Here is an 18,522-nt window from a genome sequence, read left to right as displayed (position 1 = left end):
ATTCATGTGGATGACTAGAAAAGAAACACTATATTCTTACAAAGGAATGATTCTGCACAGTCATATTCCTAAGTTAAATAGCAATTTGATACAAAATTACTATAATAAATAAAACTCATCTCATTGTTTTTTTATTCACACATACCAGTTGTACAAACAATAAATTACAAGTTCAGTGCTGTGTTTCTGTGGTTCAGCGAGAGGGGTTTCCCCACTGGAAGAGTCAGAGTAGGTTGTGTGTGTGTGTGTGTGTGTGTGTGTGAGGGTTTCTGAAGTACTCAAATACTCTGTAAATGATGGATTGTTTCAATGGTGTGTGTCTGTATGTGTAAATTTCTGTGTAAATATGGTTGAATACTAACGCATATATGGAAGATCTATTCATTGTACAAAAATGTCTACATTGTGTAAATAAATCTGAATGTGTGAGGGAAGAAGAACATTTTGTGAGTGGTTTGCTGACCCGGTTCATGTAGTATCTGAAAACATTTCTCGTGGTTTGTTTCCCCCTGCACAGGTGCCAGATGGGTGGGGTTTGCCACACAGGAAAATATAGCAGGTGCCAGAAATCTTAACACAATTACAGGAAGGTATTTTTAAAAGTCCATTAGGTCTGTAATCAGCAGGACTTTGTAATGCTGGGGCATGACTACCATTCAGGGGAACTGAGGTAAGGTTCTCAGTACACCTTCATGGTATTTCAAATTGAGGCATATGTCCATCTACACTACAAATGCATCCTTGATTAAATAACAAAATCAAAGCATGGTGTTGGGAGAGGATTTTAAAGGGTGAGTTCACCCAAATTACAAAAAAAAGCATTTTCCTCACTTAAACCTGGATTGTCTGAAGTAATCGCAGCGTTGTTTCTGGAGTTTGTATTTTGGGTGAACTGACCCGATAAAGTCCTCCATTCTGTGGCACAATCTGAATTGTTGTAACATGGCAAACACCACCCATCAGGGTTGGAAACAGGTTAAAACAATCATTTGAAAATATGGGATGTAAAAGTAGTGAAATAGAGAATGAGTGATGAAAAGAAATAAAATTAAGAAACAGTTGAATTGCAAAAGGACATTAATGACTGCATTAGTATCGCTCTTGCTGTCGTTGCGAGTATCCAGGGCACACATTGTCATATTAGCATTGCGTTCCTAAACAGATAAACAGACAAACAAACAGATATTGACCGCCACAAAAGAAAAAAAAGATGAGGACCATAAACCTCCCAGCACCAGCATATTAAATGATACAAATGGAACTGAGAGTGAAGACGCTTTCAGATGCAGTAGAGGACAAGAACGCATGTTCACGGTACATACTGCATTTGCTTAAAACACAGGCACGCGCGCACACACACACACACACACACACACACACACACACACACACACACACACACACACACACACACACACACACACACACACACACACACACACACACAACACAAACACACATCAAAAACCAAGCATTGCCCCAAACCTGTGAGTCATCATTAACCTCCATAAATGTTAAGAGGTGTCGTGGTTACTTGGCCCCTTTGTCGATTTAACTGTAGTAAAGTTTGTCCTCTGAAGGCCACCGTACTCTCCCTATTTATCCCATCACACCATGCTGCTGTTTCTACACTGTACAGGTGATTATCAGTTTCAGTACAATTGATAAGTCAAATAAAGACACAGAACGCTTATAGTCGGGGCATATGGGTAGCCCTGATCCAGGACTGTCATTCCTCTCTCCACCTCCTGTAGCTTGGACATTTCAGTCACCGAGCGGCTCGCAAAACTCTTTACGGGAAGAGTATTGGTAGGCAATCAGAAGATAAGCAGATCACCATTTTAGTAATAATGCTGTCATTTTTCTTTTGGCCAGTAGCACCACTGACGGCACTGCTGCTGAGACTCACTTCAAGTTGGTTAATGAAAAAGACATCCTGTGCAGTCTTTGACTTTACATGGTTTGTATTGATTTTAATGGAAGAAACCTGTCTTGGTCAGAATATATCATGCGTTTTCTTTCTTTGCTAAGAAGATTGCTACAAAGATATCTAGTGAGTTAGTATTTTCAGTATACTTCCTGGAGAAAATTTTATGAGCTGCTTAGTGACTGAAGTGTAATCCAGGACGGTGGAACATGGTATGACGGCTGTGGGACAGGGCTACGATACGGGCAGAAATAACGAGTGCTTCCCATCGTTGGGGCTCTTGTCTTGGACACACTCATGACAAAAGACAAAGGGGTGCGACTTCCAAATCCCCACAGTGATTAGAACACATGGAATAGCATAAAAAAACACGACACGCATGCCATTACAGGGCAAAACACACTAAGCCTCCAGGGTTTGGAGACTGAAGTAAAGACAATCAGTTACTGTCCATGTGGAAATGACATGCAATTGAAGTCCTTAGCTATGCCAGGGCCATACTTGTCACTGTCATGCGGAAACTGTCCTCCGTCCTACTTGTGCTCTGCATAGCTTCTATGATTCCAGGACATTCCTCTGGCATATAGTCAGATATATCCATGCCAATCTGTCTCTGAGTCTCTGTGTATCTGGTCCAGGCGCTTTCAGCCAACATTCACAGTCCCATTTAAGGTTCTATGTCTTAAATTCATTGGTCCAGAGTCCTACATCCAGCACTTGAGACCTTTATCAGATGTGCAGATTCAACTTCTTCCTACGAATTGTCCCCTGTCCTACGAATAATTTCTCCTCTCCTGCCACCTCAACATTTCTTCACCAGACAGTGTTTGAAGGCAGAGGGGCGGGAACCTAGCGCGCAGCTCTTTGACAGTTTCCCGTCCCGGTCCTTACACTGCACTGTCCGGCTCTGCCAGCCAGTGTCACAAGTCCTGGAGCAGGTCATCCAGGACCCCGTTACCCACTGGGGCCCTGGGGTTGGGGTGAAGGGACCTGGAGCTGTGGGTGGCCCTGGAACCAGAATAGGGGGAGCGGAGGAAGATGTAGTGGTGCTACTGGTGGTGGAGGTGGTTCTCGTCGTGGTTGAGACTGTTGTAGTGCTGTGCGCAGGGGTAGACTTTGGGTTGGGGATGAGCGGAGCTGACGGCTGCTGTGGGGCTGTCCGGCGGGGCATGAAGAAGCTATAACGGACATCCAGGGGCTTTTTAGCATCTGTCGCTAGAATCTGGATCACTAAGGCTTCTTGGAGGGCCCCAGGACCCATGCTGTGAAGCCACTCGTCCCTTTGGCTCCAGCCGCTGTAGTTGAGCACAGAACCGTTGAGTGGGATGATTGTCTCAGAGGTGGAGATCATGAACTTGCCGTTTAGGAGGTACTCGCCGTTGGGCCGTCGGAGGGCCAGGTAGGCGGTGTAGCGGGTCTGGTCCTTGGCCTTGTGCTGGCGAACCTTGATGTGGGTGGAGCCTGCAGGGATCTTCACCACATCAGTGTAGCCCTTACTGTTTGGCAAGAGAGAAGGTAGAAGAGAGGTCAATGTTATATATATATATGCTCTCACAGAAAATCTCCCTAGTTAGCAGCACGTTAGCGACACACTCCGAATGCAAAATGGAGGAAACTTGCGAGTCATGCTGGACAGATAATGATTACGACACTAATAATAAGATGAAAAAAATCTTAAACTTTCCTCTGAAGTATTTATGCAAATATCAGTATGTACATGATTGTTCCCATAATATAACGCATAGCTCAAGTCTTTTTTTTCTCTTACCTCTTCTTGGTGAAGTTGCCCACCACGCGTATACATCCAGTGCTGTCGCCTCCACATATACCACACTTGTCAAACTGGAGCTTGGAGCCAATGATGCCGTCGCAGCCGGTCCGCACACATTTCCCTTTCACGCACACCGAGCTGCTGTAAGGACGACATTCTGTCCCGTCTACCACCTGAAGACAAACCATCACAAAATCCCTGTCAGCTTCCACATTTGTTTTCATTAAATACACTGCACCCCCCCCCTTTTCTTTTAACTAACTCACCCTCTGAGAGAACACCACATAATATCCTGTTCCTTTTGCTCTGCAGGTCAACTTGCACACATCTTTAGGGAGGACTCCTGCGTACTTAGGTACCCACTCAACAAAGGTCTTCACCCCTTTAGGATCTGTCTGGGGGCCGTTGCGCACCTCACATTGCTCCTGCCGGAAACTCTTATCTGGAGAAAAGTTCCATTAAAAGAGGTTTGAGATGAAGACCTGTATATTTCATATGATAAATAAACATTAGCTTGTACTTTTATAATCCTGCATGCATTCTCAGGCTGTCACACTCACTTGATGCTGGACATGGTGAGACGTTGCAGGACCGATAGATGGCTCTCTTCCCCGTGCAGTAGCGTCCGTTGTTCCGTGGTGGTGGGTTGTTGCACAGACGCTGGGCGAACTGCAGCCCGCCTCCGCAAGTTCTGGAGCACGCACCCCAAGGACCCCAGGAACTCCAGCTGCCGTGGTTGGACGCCTGGGAGAGGGAGGAGAGGAGTGAAGAGGCGAGGAGAGGAGAGGGAAGATTAAAGAGGAGATATGAGTTGGGGGACATGAGAGATCAGAGTAGAGAGGGATGAAGTGAAAAGAAAGAGGAGATAAGAGAGGACAATTAGTGCTTATCAGACATGTTGGAAGTCAGAGTGGTTGCTGGCCAAGCCACGTTTTACAGGGAAAGCCCTTTGGAGAGAGATAAAGATGATAAAGACAAATGTGTCAAACATTGTGGTTAAGACAGCATGACCGGATCTGTGGTGTAACAGCTCACATGCTTCCCCTGAGGAGCAGCCTGAATGAAATTCTTCAGGTAATACACATATTTTTGTGTTTTTCCAACCAGTGCTACATGCGTCATCAGTGATAAAAATGACTGGATAAGTAGCATTCAACGTTTTATGAGGCAAAGTTGATTTTATTTCCCTGAAGTTCTACAAAGCTTCTTGGGAAACAGCTTTTCTTTTCTATTATTTCCACTGCTGAGTCTTTATTAGTACTTTAACCACTACTTTCCGCAGTAAAAGCTACTTAATCTGCAATCATGCAACAAGAAATATATAGAGGTTAAAAGATTCTGAAGTCTAAAATGGAGGGGCTTAATGTTGCTCTGAACAGTAAACCGGTCGTCATACGAGGCAGTGAAAATGAAGCGAATCAGAACTTGGGCCGGATCCACACACACAGCCGTCTGCCAAGGATCGAGTCAGACTCATCAAATGTCATGTGACAAATAAACACAAAGAAAATACTCTTTTCCCTCTTTCCCATTTTTTTTTAACTTTCACTCTCCTCCCCTTCCTGACACACACACAGTGCCGATGGCCTGCCAAGAACAGATTTGGTCCTTTAACTCAGTAAGGCCAAGTTCAATTTAGATCTGTTTTAGTAAGGCCAAGGCAACAAATAGCACAGATCAGCCGTGGCATAAACAAAGCAGACCACACAGTGAAGTCACATAGAAGAAGAACTCGTGACACAAGTGTCTCCGTCTCCCTTTCTACTTTATCTATTTCTTTCTTTAGAGCTGCCCTGTGTACTGAAAGTCTATTCTTTTTTTATCTTTGTTTCCCAGACAAAGTTTGTGGAAATAAGTGCTTAAAATATCAGTTTTTGAACTATAAAAAGGAGTCTATTTTGGATTTTAGGCTGTTTGGTCTCAGCTTCTGTCTTCATGTCTCCCTCCTGTTCTGATACTGTCCATCTGTCTTACCGAGTAGTGTCTCTTGCGGGTCTTGTCCACGCACTTTCCCTGCAGGCAGATGCGTCCCTTCCCGCAGGGCGTTCCCTCCACGGCCGGCAGCTTCTTGGTCAGACACACCATCTGCCCCTGGCGGATCACGGCGCACCACAGCCGGGAACATACGTCCATGCCCGGGCAGACTGTGTACTCGGGGCCGAAGGCCAGGCGACACTGGCGGACGGCGTCGTAGCTCTGCCCCGGGAGCTCCTCGGGGCCCAATAGGGGCTGGCGAGGGGAGTCTAGGAGACACTCGGCTGTGGCAGGAAAGACGGAGGAGGGAAATTTAAAGTGGGCTCTGCAACCTGCATACTCTTGGCTGGTGACTGTTTTATGGCAATCTCTTTGAGTCTATTGACAAATGAGGTCTGTATGACCTATCACTCAATAAATCACTGGATCAGCAGCAGATACTGTCAAGCTGTCGCTACATGAATTATACCCAAAGCAAGTTTTATGGCTTCATGACTGGAAGTACTTGACAAATGTGAAGGCAAAGTATGACTCATCGTGATTTCCTACCAGAGATCTGTCTTTGGCTGCAGTCTTTAAGAAGTTAATATGATTGTAAATAACTCTATATTAACAGAGATTGCAGCTCTGTTTGGTAGTAAACAGCCCTCAGTGATAGGTACTGTGGGAGAAAAGCTATCACAAGTCAAATTCACATGGATGCAATTTATAGATGGAGAAAATAAAACTCCTCCTGCCTGGGAAAAGTTCTCACTAATAAAAGGACTACAGATGTTTGCTGAACCCTGTGCCTTTCATTGTTCTACATTTTCTCCCACGCTCACCGTTGCCGTCGTCAAAGAAGTCTGTGATGGTGGCCGAGGTGCAGCGGCTCCAGGGTTTGGAGGCGTCGATGGAGGTGAGGATGGAGGACATGAGCCGCTTGTCGCTGTTCACTCCGAAGCGCTCCTCGCAGAACTTGGAGTCGTCGTGGGACAAACCGAGCAGGTGGCCTGGGGGGGAAAGGACGCTTTCACTGGAAGGTTTTTGGTTACACGATGTGCAGAATGTGAGTTGATGGAAGACGGAGAAATTATGAGACTTATCACGGGTGTGCACATGCAGCAAGAATGAGAAAAGAAAACACAGCGAGCGCTCAGGTATTAGGTGTATGACATCAGACAATACTTGCCTGATATAATCGACAAGAGAGATGTGCTGACAGATGTGCATGTGCATGCCCTGGCGTGTTCACATCTTTGTTTGTGTATGTGTGTGTGTATCCATGCCTACCTATCTCGTGCGCGACAGTAAATGCAGCGTGAAGCCCGTCGTCTTCGATGACGGCGCAGCTTCTCTCCGGAGAGCAGATGGTGCCGACGTCCGCCATGCCCAGGGTGTCGCAGGAGTGGTGGCCGCAGAGGTCCTGGACAAAGGAAATACTGTAAGTTTAAAAAACAGACTTCATCCTGGTACTCGAGAAACAATCACTCTTATTTCCAGATAACCTCTCTCAAAACAGTTAGAAATGCACGTGAACAAGTAAAACTATTCTAAAATGAATATTACTGAAGGCATATCAACAACAAACTCAAGACAATGTTCATCATTCGGCCTGCTACGTCTTAATGAAAGATGGGAACCATCCCCGTTATTGGACCTTCTAGCTATCATGCTCTTCCTTATTCAGCTTGCTACATTCTTCCCTCTGGGCCCATCACCTCGCTCAGATCCTGTTTTCATCAAAAACCATGTGTTTCTGAATTTTCTCAGCTGTTCCACTAATTTAATAGAGTACAATGTCTGGTCCACTGTCACTGTCAAGAGCCAGACTTCAGCTCTGTTTGTTCTAGTCCTCCTTCCTCTGCATCAGTGCCATTGGCAGTTGAAGCTGAGTTTCTACTCGCTATAAACATTTTGTAAACATACAAAATATCTGATGCAAGGTGTCGTGTTTTTCGTATTGCTTTTGTTCTCTTCATCCTCCTGTAATTTAGTATTGACAGTTTACAAAAAGGAAAACCGATGCAGCACAGCCTCCCTGCCTTTCAAACTCCACAACCCCAGTTTGTAACGCTGAAGTTCAAACTGAGATATTCAAACAGTTTTCTCAGACCTGACAAATCTCCCCCAGAGCTACGGGGGACGCTTTAACTTCTCTTCGACTGCTTTTAATGCCTGCTTCCTTCCTCTGCCTCCACCACCTCTCTGTCTGCCTCATGGGGTGCCAGAGTGCACATCGTATTGATCTTTGTTTTGATTCCCACACATGTCCATGCAGATGAGGCCCCAGGCTGCACTGCTCGGCCCCCGCTGAGTGCAGAGATCAATCAGTTAACCATTCCGTCACATCGGAGGACACATGGGCCTGGGCGTGCATGAGCGTACACACTCCTACATACGTATGGAGACAAACATCCAAGCATGTGCACATCCAAAAAAGGAAAACACACGCACACGCACACACACACACACACACACACACACACACATATATATCCCATGGAGAGGATGAATCGTCATGTTAAGTGGTGCTGACAGGCCTGCTGGGTCGTGTGTGAGAGGCTCTCTGGGGAGGGTGTCTACCCGTTCCGGGGCGGATCGGTTTGGAACAAAATGCCTTGTGTTCTGCACTCACACACACGAGTGACTGGGTGGGACAACCTCACACACACTCACACACAGATGCACATAGCTATATGAACGTATGGTACACTCCTACAGAGAACAGGAAGAGAGTGCCTGCTTTTGCCAGTTGACTGCTGGGTACACAAGAAGCAAACAAAGGGCAAGTCAAACACTCACTGCATGGATGCTGCCGAAAGCTATGGAGGGAGGCCTGTTTGTTTTGAATGAGGCAGTGAGAACGTATAGAGAAGTTTGTCTTCATATCTTTCCCTCACTCTTTCCCCTCCGACGTTCTTCCTCCCTCCATTTCATTTATTTATCCACCCACCCCCTCCGAGGCTCAAGTACGAGAACTGCTTGTGTTTCGATCTTTCTTGTACACACAGCTTTCGTTGGAACAACATGTGGGTGAAATGTAGAAAAATGGGGAATCTCCCGCTGGAAATGAAATGGTGATGTGTGAAAACGATCTGAAACGACCCCAAAGCTAACACCCCATCTACGCATTGTTTACTCCTTCCCCCGCCAAGTCTCTTCCCGACTTTGTTTTCATCCAAAGGCCTCTCGCACATGCATGCAAAAGAGGGCAGGGAAGAGAAATAAGTTCAGGAATCAGACGCTGGAGGAGGAAAGGATGGGGGGGTGCAGGAAATTAAAGAGAAGACCTGAGAGAACAAGGAGTTACAGAAATATTGGTAGAAATAACAAGAGAACAGGTGGCAAGCTGGCTGTAAATGTCAGGAGACGATCAGAGCTGTTATGTGTGTGTGTGTGTGTGTGTGTGTGTGTGTTAAAAGACCACTTCCAATCTAAGCCATGGCTTGTGTTAAACAAACAGCCAGCCAGACACAAACACTAAAATCCCTCTTGCAGAGTGAGTTTAGCTCACAGGCTGATTTTAACAAACCTGCTAATCAGAAGCAACAAAAAGCAGCTCTCCATCATTGACTGGACAGGTCACTAATGATTGGTCCAGGCTGGAATATCTCAACAACTATTGGAAATTTGGTACAGGCAGTCATGCCAGCCTCAGGTCAGTGCTCAAAGGAAACTTCGGACCATGATTGCAAACAGGAGTGCTGTTTAAAGTCATTGATGCATCCCAGTGTGAAGAAGAGGGTGAGGCTTGTGTGCTGTTACCGGGCAGACCGAACTCTCTGGCCAGTCTGTCTGTCGTGTTGACAGACCTGGGGGCCCGGGGTCGAGGGGTTTGGGATCCATGAGCTGCAGGTTGTCAACATATGCCAGTGGAAGTGTAGCACGTGTGAAATATCAAGAACAGTAAAAACAAATAGAGGGACTAGCTGTGACGGGGGCGAGGGGCTGCGAAATGTACACTTTAATGTACACAGCGAGGAGGAGGAGAGGAGGAAGACGAGGGCACAGGAAAGGAGAGAGTCCAAACTATGCACATGTGCACATTCCCACATTCACTGTACGAGGCGACATGACATAACTTTGTTTAACACGCGTGGAGGAAATGGATGGTGTACAGGTGCATGCTGCGACTACATCAGTGTGTATCTTACATCAATCATCGTTACATAAGGGCCCCCTCTGTGTTCCTGCAAACGATTACAATGGAATCATATGGTGATAACACAGAATTATCTTATCATGTTGTCACTCTACAACTTGGCAACACGATTGGTTATTGAAGTCTTGGTTTGGGCTCCTATATTGCATAAAGTGGTGTACAATTAATGGCTTTCAACAGTTTGATTATTTATGTCATTTTATGTCATTTTGTGTCCTTGATCTTGATTTCCACCTTAAACTGGACTTTTTTATTTCGACCTTGGGATCAGTATGTGTGAGGTCCACTTACTCGTTTTTTCCCCCTGAGCTTTCAACTGCATTTCACAGTTGTCATCTGCAAATGGAAGTGGCTCAGGCGTCATCATGTGACCCGAGTGTGATAATCTAAGACATTTCTGGTATTTGGGCTGATGCTTTTATTCAAAACACTTTACACATTCACTCCTAGTTCCATCAATTCAAATGGGAATTTCTTAAAATGCAAACCTCAGTAGTTACTCTTGTCCTTCCTGATAAAATAACCAACTCTAGCCAACTAGTCCAGACTGAATATATTCATTTTCTGGCTATTCTCTCTGATACGTGCAATATTGATTTAATCTTAATCCATGTTTTTATTCAGTCTGGAAAAGCAAAATGTAAATGTTGTGTTGTGTGTAAATATGTTTTATTACAATTCAGACAGTGGCCTGACCTCAACCAAGGTTGAAAAGGTCAGGTTCAATATCACTGACATCACAAGTGCCTGCTAGCAAAGTCTATCCAAATATTTGAGCTATTTCTGCACGAAGCAAAGGAAAAAAATCAAATAGTAGCATGAAGACACATGCATGTCAACATCTCCACAGCTCTGCAGCTCCTCTCTGGCCACCTTACAGTAGGGCTTTGTCTGCGATTCAAGCTCCCAACAAATGAACACAGCCATGCATAACACTTAATGTTCCCATATACACGAATACGCAGTCGGAACAGTCCCCGAGTCCCCTCAATGTGCCCCGTTGTTTTGTTCTGGTGCTGGTATGTGTGGAACTGGGTGACACCGCCACACGGGTCAGCTCACTGTGGGTACGGGGTGTTGGAGTAATTGGACCTGACCACAAAGAGATGAGTTCCCTCCAACCCTGAGCACTCCCACTGCACCCCCCCCTCCCTCCCATCTGGGAACAATGGACTGGTCTGACTTCACAGTCACAAAGTCTTCAATGAGCTTCAGTTCTAGTTCAGTCGCTCCAAATACACAGATGAAGGTTATTTCTTTTCACACGTAAACTATTTGGTTACTTGACACCTCTGACATTCAGTGCAGTGGAATACAAGGCTGACCATTTCCTATAACACATCTGAACTGAACTGACAGCACATCCATGTTCGTCTTTCCCTGTTAAGTTTCAAATGGGGTTACAGCCAAAGTTATTTCACTGAAAAAGTCCTGAGAAAATAGTTAACACACTACCATTGCTCCATATATCCAACTTCTTTTTCTTTCTTTCTTTCTTTTCCAACTGAAAAAGCAGCAAGGTATGAGGTACCTGAGCCAAATAAAGTTATTTCCTGACTGGCATTCTGTCAATGGAAACTCGAATGGCTCTGCTCTGTTTGTAAAATGCTGAAGTCTTGTGCAGCTCATGACATTGTATGTGGATCTTTGCTGACAGCCACTCTTACAAAATGATTAATGGCTAATGAAAAGTATCGTAAAAGAAGAGAGCAAGACAACCACTTTTTCAAGATGTCAGCATCGTTTTCCCTTGTAACGCCTTAGGTGCAAGGACTCTCACAAGAATGTGGCTTTTTAAATCTCACTTTCACTCAGACATGTGGAGTTGGTCTGCTTTCCTGCAGTGTTCAGATGTAAACAAACTTCAGCTAAGCTCGTCTGTCCGTTATAATGGTCGACAAGGTGAAGTAGCAGCAATTTAAGCACTCAGCACAAACACAAAATGCTGAAAATGGCCTTTAATAGCTCAAAGAGTTCAAAGGTCAAAGTTAAAGTAAGGCGGTGGCAGCTTTCTTTGACCCTAAAGTCAAGTCATGCATACTGATGTAGGTGCAGTTAGGCTCATTTGCCCTTCAGAAATGCAACAAATAGGGATCAGGGACCCACCTCCTAATGCTTCTCAGTGGTCTGTACTGTGTCACAGGGGGCCACAGTAGACTATAGTAGATTATACACTCTGTGTACAACAGAGGGATCACCTGCTTCCTGTGCTGACAGGTAACATCTACAGTATGACCTCCACATTCAATAGTGAAGTTGAGATGAGTGCGATTGACGGTCAGCGCACAGGTTTATAAGCAAGTGCTGTGACAGGTGAGACAGAAATGAAGTGTTGACTGATTTACTGGTAAGGCCAATAAAAGGCTAATTTATTAACATCTAAACTTGTATTTCTTCATCTTAAGACCAATATATATGTGTTCCATCCATTAATGAACACATACGGTTAACCTGCTAAATTTCATTAGTCTGGGTTTCAATAGAGTTGTTTTTTCTTGTGTCTACATACAGTTTCAGATGCCTTTCTTCTCTGAAAAGAACTGAAATCATATGCAGACTTTGGTATGAAAAGGGTCTAATATAATGATATCAATAACAGTATGACAAACAATCTGAAACGATGCATAAGTGTAAGCCCTAACATGAACTGCTTGGAGATGAAATGGCATTTTAAATCAATGGAAAGATACTGAGAGTGGATGGGTTTTGCCAGGGTGAGCGTGGGTATTTTAGTAGGATCAAAGCCCAAGTAGGATAGAGAAAAACCCACAGCCTGTCATGTTTCATTAGTTTCCTGTCCATTTGGACTCTCGGCCTTCCTGTCCTGGGGGCTGCCTTAGAGTTATCCATGCCCGCCTGACCCTGCCCACCCTGCCAAACCCAACCACCGTCCGGATGGCACCGCCTTCTGCCTGGGCTCTTCCAGTCTTGCCCCTGCAGGTGTAGTGGCAACAGGGTTAGTAAGCCACGAGGTAGTTGGCACACAGAAACTGTGCCACTTTGCCAGCTGACCTCAGGTATGCACAAACGGCTGCCTTGCCAATGCACGACTGCGCCAACTTGCAGCCGATGCCAGGAGATCCGAGGTTATACCCCTGGTGCTTGCTTTTTCCCGCCCCAAGCCATGACAGGACCCTGCATGAGCTGGAACAATCCAAGGTGAGCTATCTGACACGTTAAGTGGAGCTTACCACCGCGAAGCCACACCCGGAGAGGTGAAAAATGCATGTAGATCTGCTGCTGCCCTGTGGCTTAAAGGCAGGGAGGGAGGAGGAAGAACATGGAGGAGGAGGAGGAGGAGAGAGAGGGATGGTGATAGAAAGGATAAATGAGTGTGGTCTTGGTAAATGTATGGCTTCTCACAGGGTGGATGTGTTTGTTTTTCTGACAGCTACCAGCCCCAGCTGACAGACTGGAAAAGTTACTGAGAAAAAATGTGCAGACTGGAGTGATGAGGGAGCGAGGGAGGGAGGAATGGCAAAGCTGGGATGGCTAATTAACTGCAGTTTCAAGGGAGTTTTAGGGATATTTCTGCAATGCACCCAGCAGCTGATTTCAAACCTCCTGCCCTAGGAAGAATTTGCGCGCGCGCCCCGGGCACGCGCCCCCCCAGATCACACAGACATCGAGGCTTTGGGGCTGTCAGGGGACTGGGAGGGGAGGAGAGGGGGGGGGCTGGAGACAGAAGAGCCTGCCTAGAAAAACACCAGGCGCAGGAAATACAGCTTTTATGACTGCATTACGCACGCGAGAGTCAGCAGGAGGAAGAAGGAGAGAGAAAAGTAACCAGGACATGACCAGGAGCGCGCGGGACGCAGCTTGCGCAGTCTTCACTTCTGACTTACTTCTGACTGTGTCGCTGACACTCCGGCTCAAGGCAACAAATAACGTGTCACTTATTTTCACTATTGAGAGTTTTCCTGTTTAAGGCCATTTGAAATACTCCCCCCCCCCCCGCCGCCCCCCCCCCCGGCTCAATCTGCCAAGTGCTTGGTTACAGTGCAGAAGCTGCCACCGCGTGCGCCATCAAAATAAAAACAAACCGTGGCGTCACTCAGCTGCCTCTGCTCCGCCGTATGGGCCGGAAGCCTCGAGCCTGCCGGTGCCTCGAGCCTGCCAGGTGAGAGGTGAAGCGGGGGGAGTTTGTTTACCTGCCTGGTGAAGAGGATGGCGGCGTCGTGGTGCTGCTGGTGGTCGTCGTCCAGCGGGTTTTGCTGGTTCTGCCACTTGCAGAAGCTCTTCAGCGTCGCCGCCGCGTTCTTGGACACCTCGAGCCCCTTCTCCCTCTCGGTGACCGTGGTCACTTTCACCACCGACAGCCGGATGGGGTTCTCGATGCTGGCGTGCCCGTACAGCTTGGAGGCGATGGATGCCAGCGTGAGCAGGTAGTGGTTCAAGTCTTTGCCGTATTTCTTGGTCATGGTGTCGTCGGCCACCAGGAGCAGCTCCACGTGCCTGGCGCGAGAGACCGACCGCTTGTGCCGCGTGCCGGCCTCCGGAGCTTTGGCGACCCGGCTCCACCAGCTCCTCCCGCGCGCGCCACGGTCATCTGCGTCTTCCGCCGCGTGCCCCTCTTTGTCCCGTCTCCCCTTCCCGCGACCTCTGTGCCGGCGTTTCCCCGCCGCATCCCTGCGTCCTCTGCGCCTGTCACGCGTCCCGCAGCTCTCGCGCCCCTCGCGCATTGCCTCGAAGCTGAAACTCTCGCGCGTGAACACGTGGAGCGCGCTCTCCGCGTCCTTGTCCTGCAGGGCGCGCACGTCGTGCTCGTGTCCCTTCGCCCTGATGATAGGCGTGATGGTGTAGCGCGCATGGCTCACGGCGAAGAAGCCCTCGAGACCCCCTCCGCAGAGGTTGAAGACGGCCAGGGACTCCGGGTTGGAGTCCACTGTCCCGCGGTACACGCACTCCCGCTGCAAAGGCGCAGGGCTCTCCCCCATCACCGCGAGCACATACTGGGGGCTGAAGTGATGCGACAGCACCGACTCGTCCCGCTCCATGTCCAGCTGAAACCGGATCCCATCCAGGTACACCAGGTAGCCCACCTTCCCTCCTCCGTGGTAAATCCGGTCAATGGTCCGCACGACCCCGTCCGTCCTGCGGGCAGGTGTGAGAAGCGACCCGTTCGCAGGTGGAAGATAGAAACCCTGGAAAGTGGAAAGCCCGGCTCCCAGCTCCAACTCCACGACGCACAGCAACAGTAGCCGAAACCAGAGCATGCCCTCGGCCAGAGCACCAAGGAGCCGCACCATTGTTCATTCCAACCCGAAAAACATCTATGTCTCCACTAAAACCACCCGGGACTGGCCGAAGAGACAACTTTGAGTATTTGTCCCTCCAAAAAGCGCATCCTCCCGGTGTCCAAATCCCCCATGAAAAGACACACAGCAGCAACCAACAGGCGAGCAAACAAAATCATTGAGGAGAAAAAAAAACACGGGAAAGAAACAGAGCAGCAGAGAGGAACTGACTGTGTGCAGGCTGGAGAGCACTGAGCTGAACTTGGAGAACAAAAACACAAAGTTTGCTCTTAATAGGACCCGGAGAGAAAAAGTCCTGCCCCCTTTGCGCTCAATCACCACTCCTCCACCCCCCCTCTTCTCCCTCTCCCTCTCTCTCTCTCCCTCTCTTCCTCAAATCAGAGTAAAGTCAAGTGCTGGAGGAGAGGAGAGAAACCTGAACAATGCTGTCACTGGAGTATTTCCCGTTGCCTCAGCAGAGGGAAGAGGACTCTGTTATACTTTGCAAGTCCATCATTATGAATCATCTGGAGAGGCAGAGAAACAGAACCTCACTGAAGACAGTTCTTGTTATGAATACATCAGAAAACCTCATCAGTGACAACCACCTCTAATGTTTCCATCAATTAAATGGTGTCAACTTCAGAGTAAAAAAAACAGCAGCAAAACAAGTTCCTAAACACGCTGCCGCTCCCAGGACCAACACCATTTATCTCCAAAAATGTCCCCATTAAACACCAGCCTGTTATTTTTACACTTTTACCACTTTGACTCCTTTAATAATTGAAGGTGAAAAAGTCCAACAGGAATTGACTGGAGAGTTTTTCAGCAAACTAGAGGGGAATAGATAATTTATGGCCATTCCCGAACAAGAGTTCTGGGAGTTCACCGTTCCCGTGTGAGACATTTAATGGTGTGTGTGTGTGCGTGTGTGTGTGTGTGTGTGTGTGTGTGTGTGAGAGAGAGAGAGAGCAGGAGGAGGAGATGGAGGAAATCTGTGAGCATGCATATAGTGGGTGCTGAATTGCTGCACTTGGGTATGAGAAAGTAAAAGGAAAAAAAAGTGAGTGTGCAGGTGTGTGACGGGGCCTGGAACTGCCCTGGGAGCTGTCTTGATTATTTATTGTACCTTTAGGGAAGTGTGTGTGGCAGTGCCAATGGGATGTCATACTTGTGTGCTGAGAGGGACTCAGCCATGCGTAGCCCACTGGAGCTGAAGCCACTTGTGTCTCACACACACAAACAAACACACTCTCAGAGGGCAGCCAAGTAGAGTGGCTTTTTCGTAAAAGTTCCAAGACACTGCTCATTTGCTGAGTCACCTAACAGCTATTACCTTTGCACACCACAGAAGGGTGGGGGTGGGGGGGGCAGTGTGTGTCTACATGCCAAGAGGGAGGCCTCACTTTGTGGACGCAGAACCTGAGAACAGATATTACGTTTCAACTTTGTCGCGGCGAGAGATGTCGGCTCTCCCTAAAGCGCCACGCTAATCCAAAGCCCCCTTCTACGTGACTGAGCGCTGTGGGTTAGTATGGCCTGGTGCATGCAGGGATGCAGCCAGGGAGTGGGTGTGAGAGGTGGGGGGGGGGGGGGGGGGGGGGGGGTGGCCAAAAAAAGGGAACACGTTGTGCTTGCCACTGTTAAGCCCGGCCGCCCCTGTCAAATCCCACCGTGGTACGATCCACAAACGAAACATCCCACACCGAAGGATACACTCTGCATTCAAATGAGCCTCCAGGAAAATGTCGACAGTTCCTCAACAGAGCTGCTGAAGTCAACGGATAACATTCTCCAAAAGGGGGGTAGGGTTGTGTTTGGGGGGCTCATTAGGCTCAGTATTTCTAAAAGCTCTGCTGCGGCCCTGCTGCCCAACACTGAACATGAAAACACTGTGCCCACAACGTCAAGATGGTGGCCACTGCAGAGTGGATCCAGTATCGAGCTGAACTTCACGTCCAAATCACCCAACTGTTATGCAATGCACCTCCCACCCCCACTGCCCGTCTCTTTTTCTCTCTGTCCTCAAGTCTCGTCTCCACCACCCCCCTGCTGCTGCTGCTGCTGCCGCCTGCCTTCCCTTTACACCAAACTGTCAAGTGTATTACCTGCAGTAAAAAGACGGCCATAAAGACGCCGCAAACTGGAGCTGTGTGTGTGTGTGTGTGTGTGTGTGTGAGAGGATGTTTGATCAGGACAGTGTAGAATCAACACAGACCTACAGCGCTCATGTACGAGTGTGTTTGTGTTTCAATCGGGAACAGAAATGGTGGAGAAGACATCAGCAGTGCATCTTCAAAACTCAATAACCAGGGTTCCAGATACGTTCTCCCTGAAAGTACTGAGATATATGAACCAAGTTCAGTTTAAATGTACACAGAAAGGATTGTTAATACATGTGGTGAGAATGTATTGCAGCTGCAAACTAGTGGCACTGAGCCGGAGCCAGAAACTAGGCAACTTTCCACAGCATCATTCAATGCTATACTGAAATCACACACACACACACACACACACACACACACACACACACACGCTTTGGCTCATATCCCTACAATGTCCTCCTCTCCCTCCCTCTTCTTCTCTCCTCTTTGAATCTCACACTCGCAGCCCATTGGATCCTTTTTAATCCCTATCCTCTGAAACCGCGATGTATGCCAAAGCAACCATATGGACATAAACCGCCCCCGTTATCCACACACACACACACACACACACACACACACACACACACACACACACAATTACACAGTAACCCGGATCACACGTGCAAAGCTGCATACAGTATTGAGCGTCACCAAAACAAGTCGTGTGTGTGTGTGTGTGTGTGTTATTGTGTGTGAACCCGCGTGCTGAGCCACGTGTTTGTGGGACCAGCCCACTTCCTACGGTGGCTGGGAGGGGAGGGAATCCAATATGGTTAATTGACAAGCCGAGCCTTTTACATAACCGCCAGGCTCCATCTAAGTGGTGGTGTCAGAATCCCCCCCCCCCACCCCCTGGCGCTGCAATGCTCCCTCCCTCTTTAGTCTCCATGACTCCCTCTCCTCCTCTGCGCGCACACACACACACACACACACACACACACACACACACACACACACACACACACACACACACACACACACACACACACACACACACACACACACACACACACACACACACAATCCTTCTCTTCTATCTCTTCATGGATTTTAAACCAGTAATTCCCATCAGGATGAAAATGCTTCAGATGAAGGGAACGGCAATCACAGCACTTGTTCTTGTGATGGTTGAATGGCTGATGGGAGTTTGGTGTGTGTGTGTGTGTGTGTGTGTGTGAGATCTCCCAACTCCTCCATCTCTCTTTTTCCTCCTTCATTTCCTCTCTCTCTCTCTCTTCATAGAAGCCAGGTGTGTTCTCAGCATCTGTTACCATGGCGCAGAGGGAGAGGGAGCAACGTCTCCTGGGTGACGGCCTCGACCA

The 18,522-nt window shown here is 47.7% G+C and overlaps 1 protein-coding gene across 1 annotated transcript; it reads right to left on the bottom strand.

Moving 5' to 3' along the window:
- Window positions 1-2,729: 2,729 nt before the first annotated feature.
- Window positions 2,730-15,065, bottom strand: LOC139306617 (A disintegrin and metalloproteinase with thrombospondin motifs 5). Its single transcript, XM_070930517.1, has 8 exons — window positions 13,968-15,065; window positions 6,945-7,077; window positions 6,497-6,664; window positions 5,673-5,956; window positions 4,259-4,442; window positions 3,965-4,140; window positions 3,696-3,871; window positions 2,730-3,423 (listed from the first exon to the last, which is right to left on the bottom strand). The coding sequence occupies exons 1-8, from the start codon at window positions 15,063-15,065 to the stop codon at window positions 2,730-2,732; spliced, it is 2,913 nt and encodes a 970-aa protein (XP_070786618.1).
- Between the last annotated feature and the right edge of the window lie 3,457 nt (window positions 15,066-18,522).

Source organism: Enoplosus armatus, chromosome 24 (assembly GCF_043641665.1).
Source record: "Enoplosus armatus isolate fEnoArm2 chromosome 24, fEnoArm2.hap1, whole genome shotgun sequence".
Lineage (NCBI taxonomy): Eukaryota > Metazoa > Chordata > Actinopteri > Centrarchiformes > Enoplosidae > Enoplosus > Enoplosus armatus.
The sequence above is the reverse complement of the archived record's forward strand: the minus strand, read 5'-3'. Positions and strand labels throughout refer to the sequence as shown.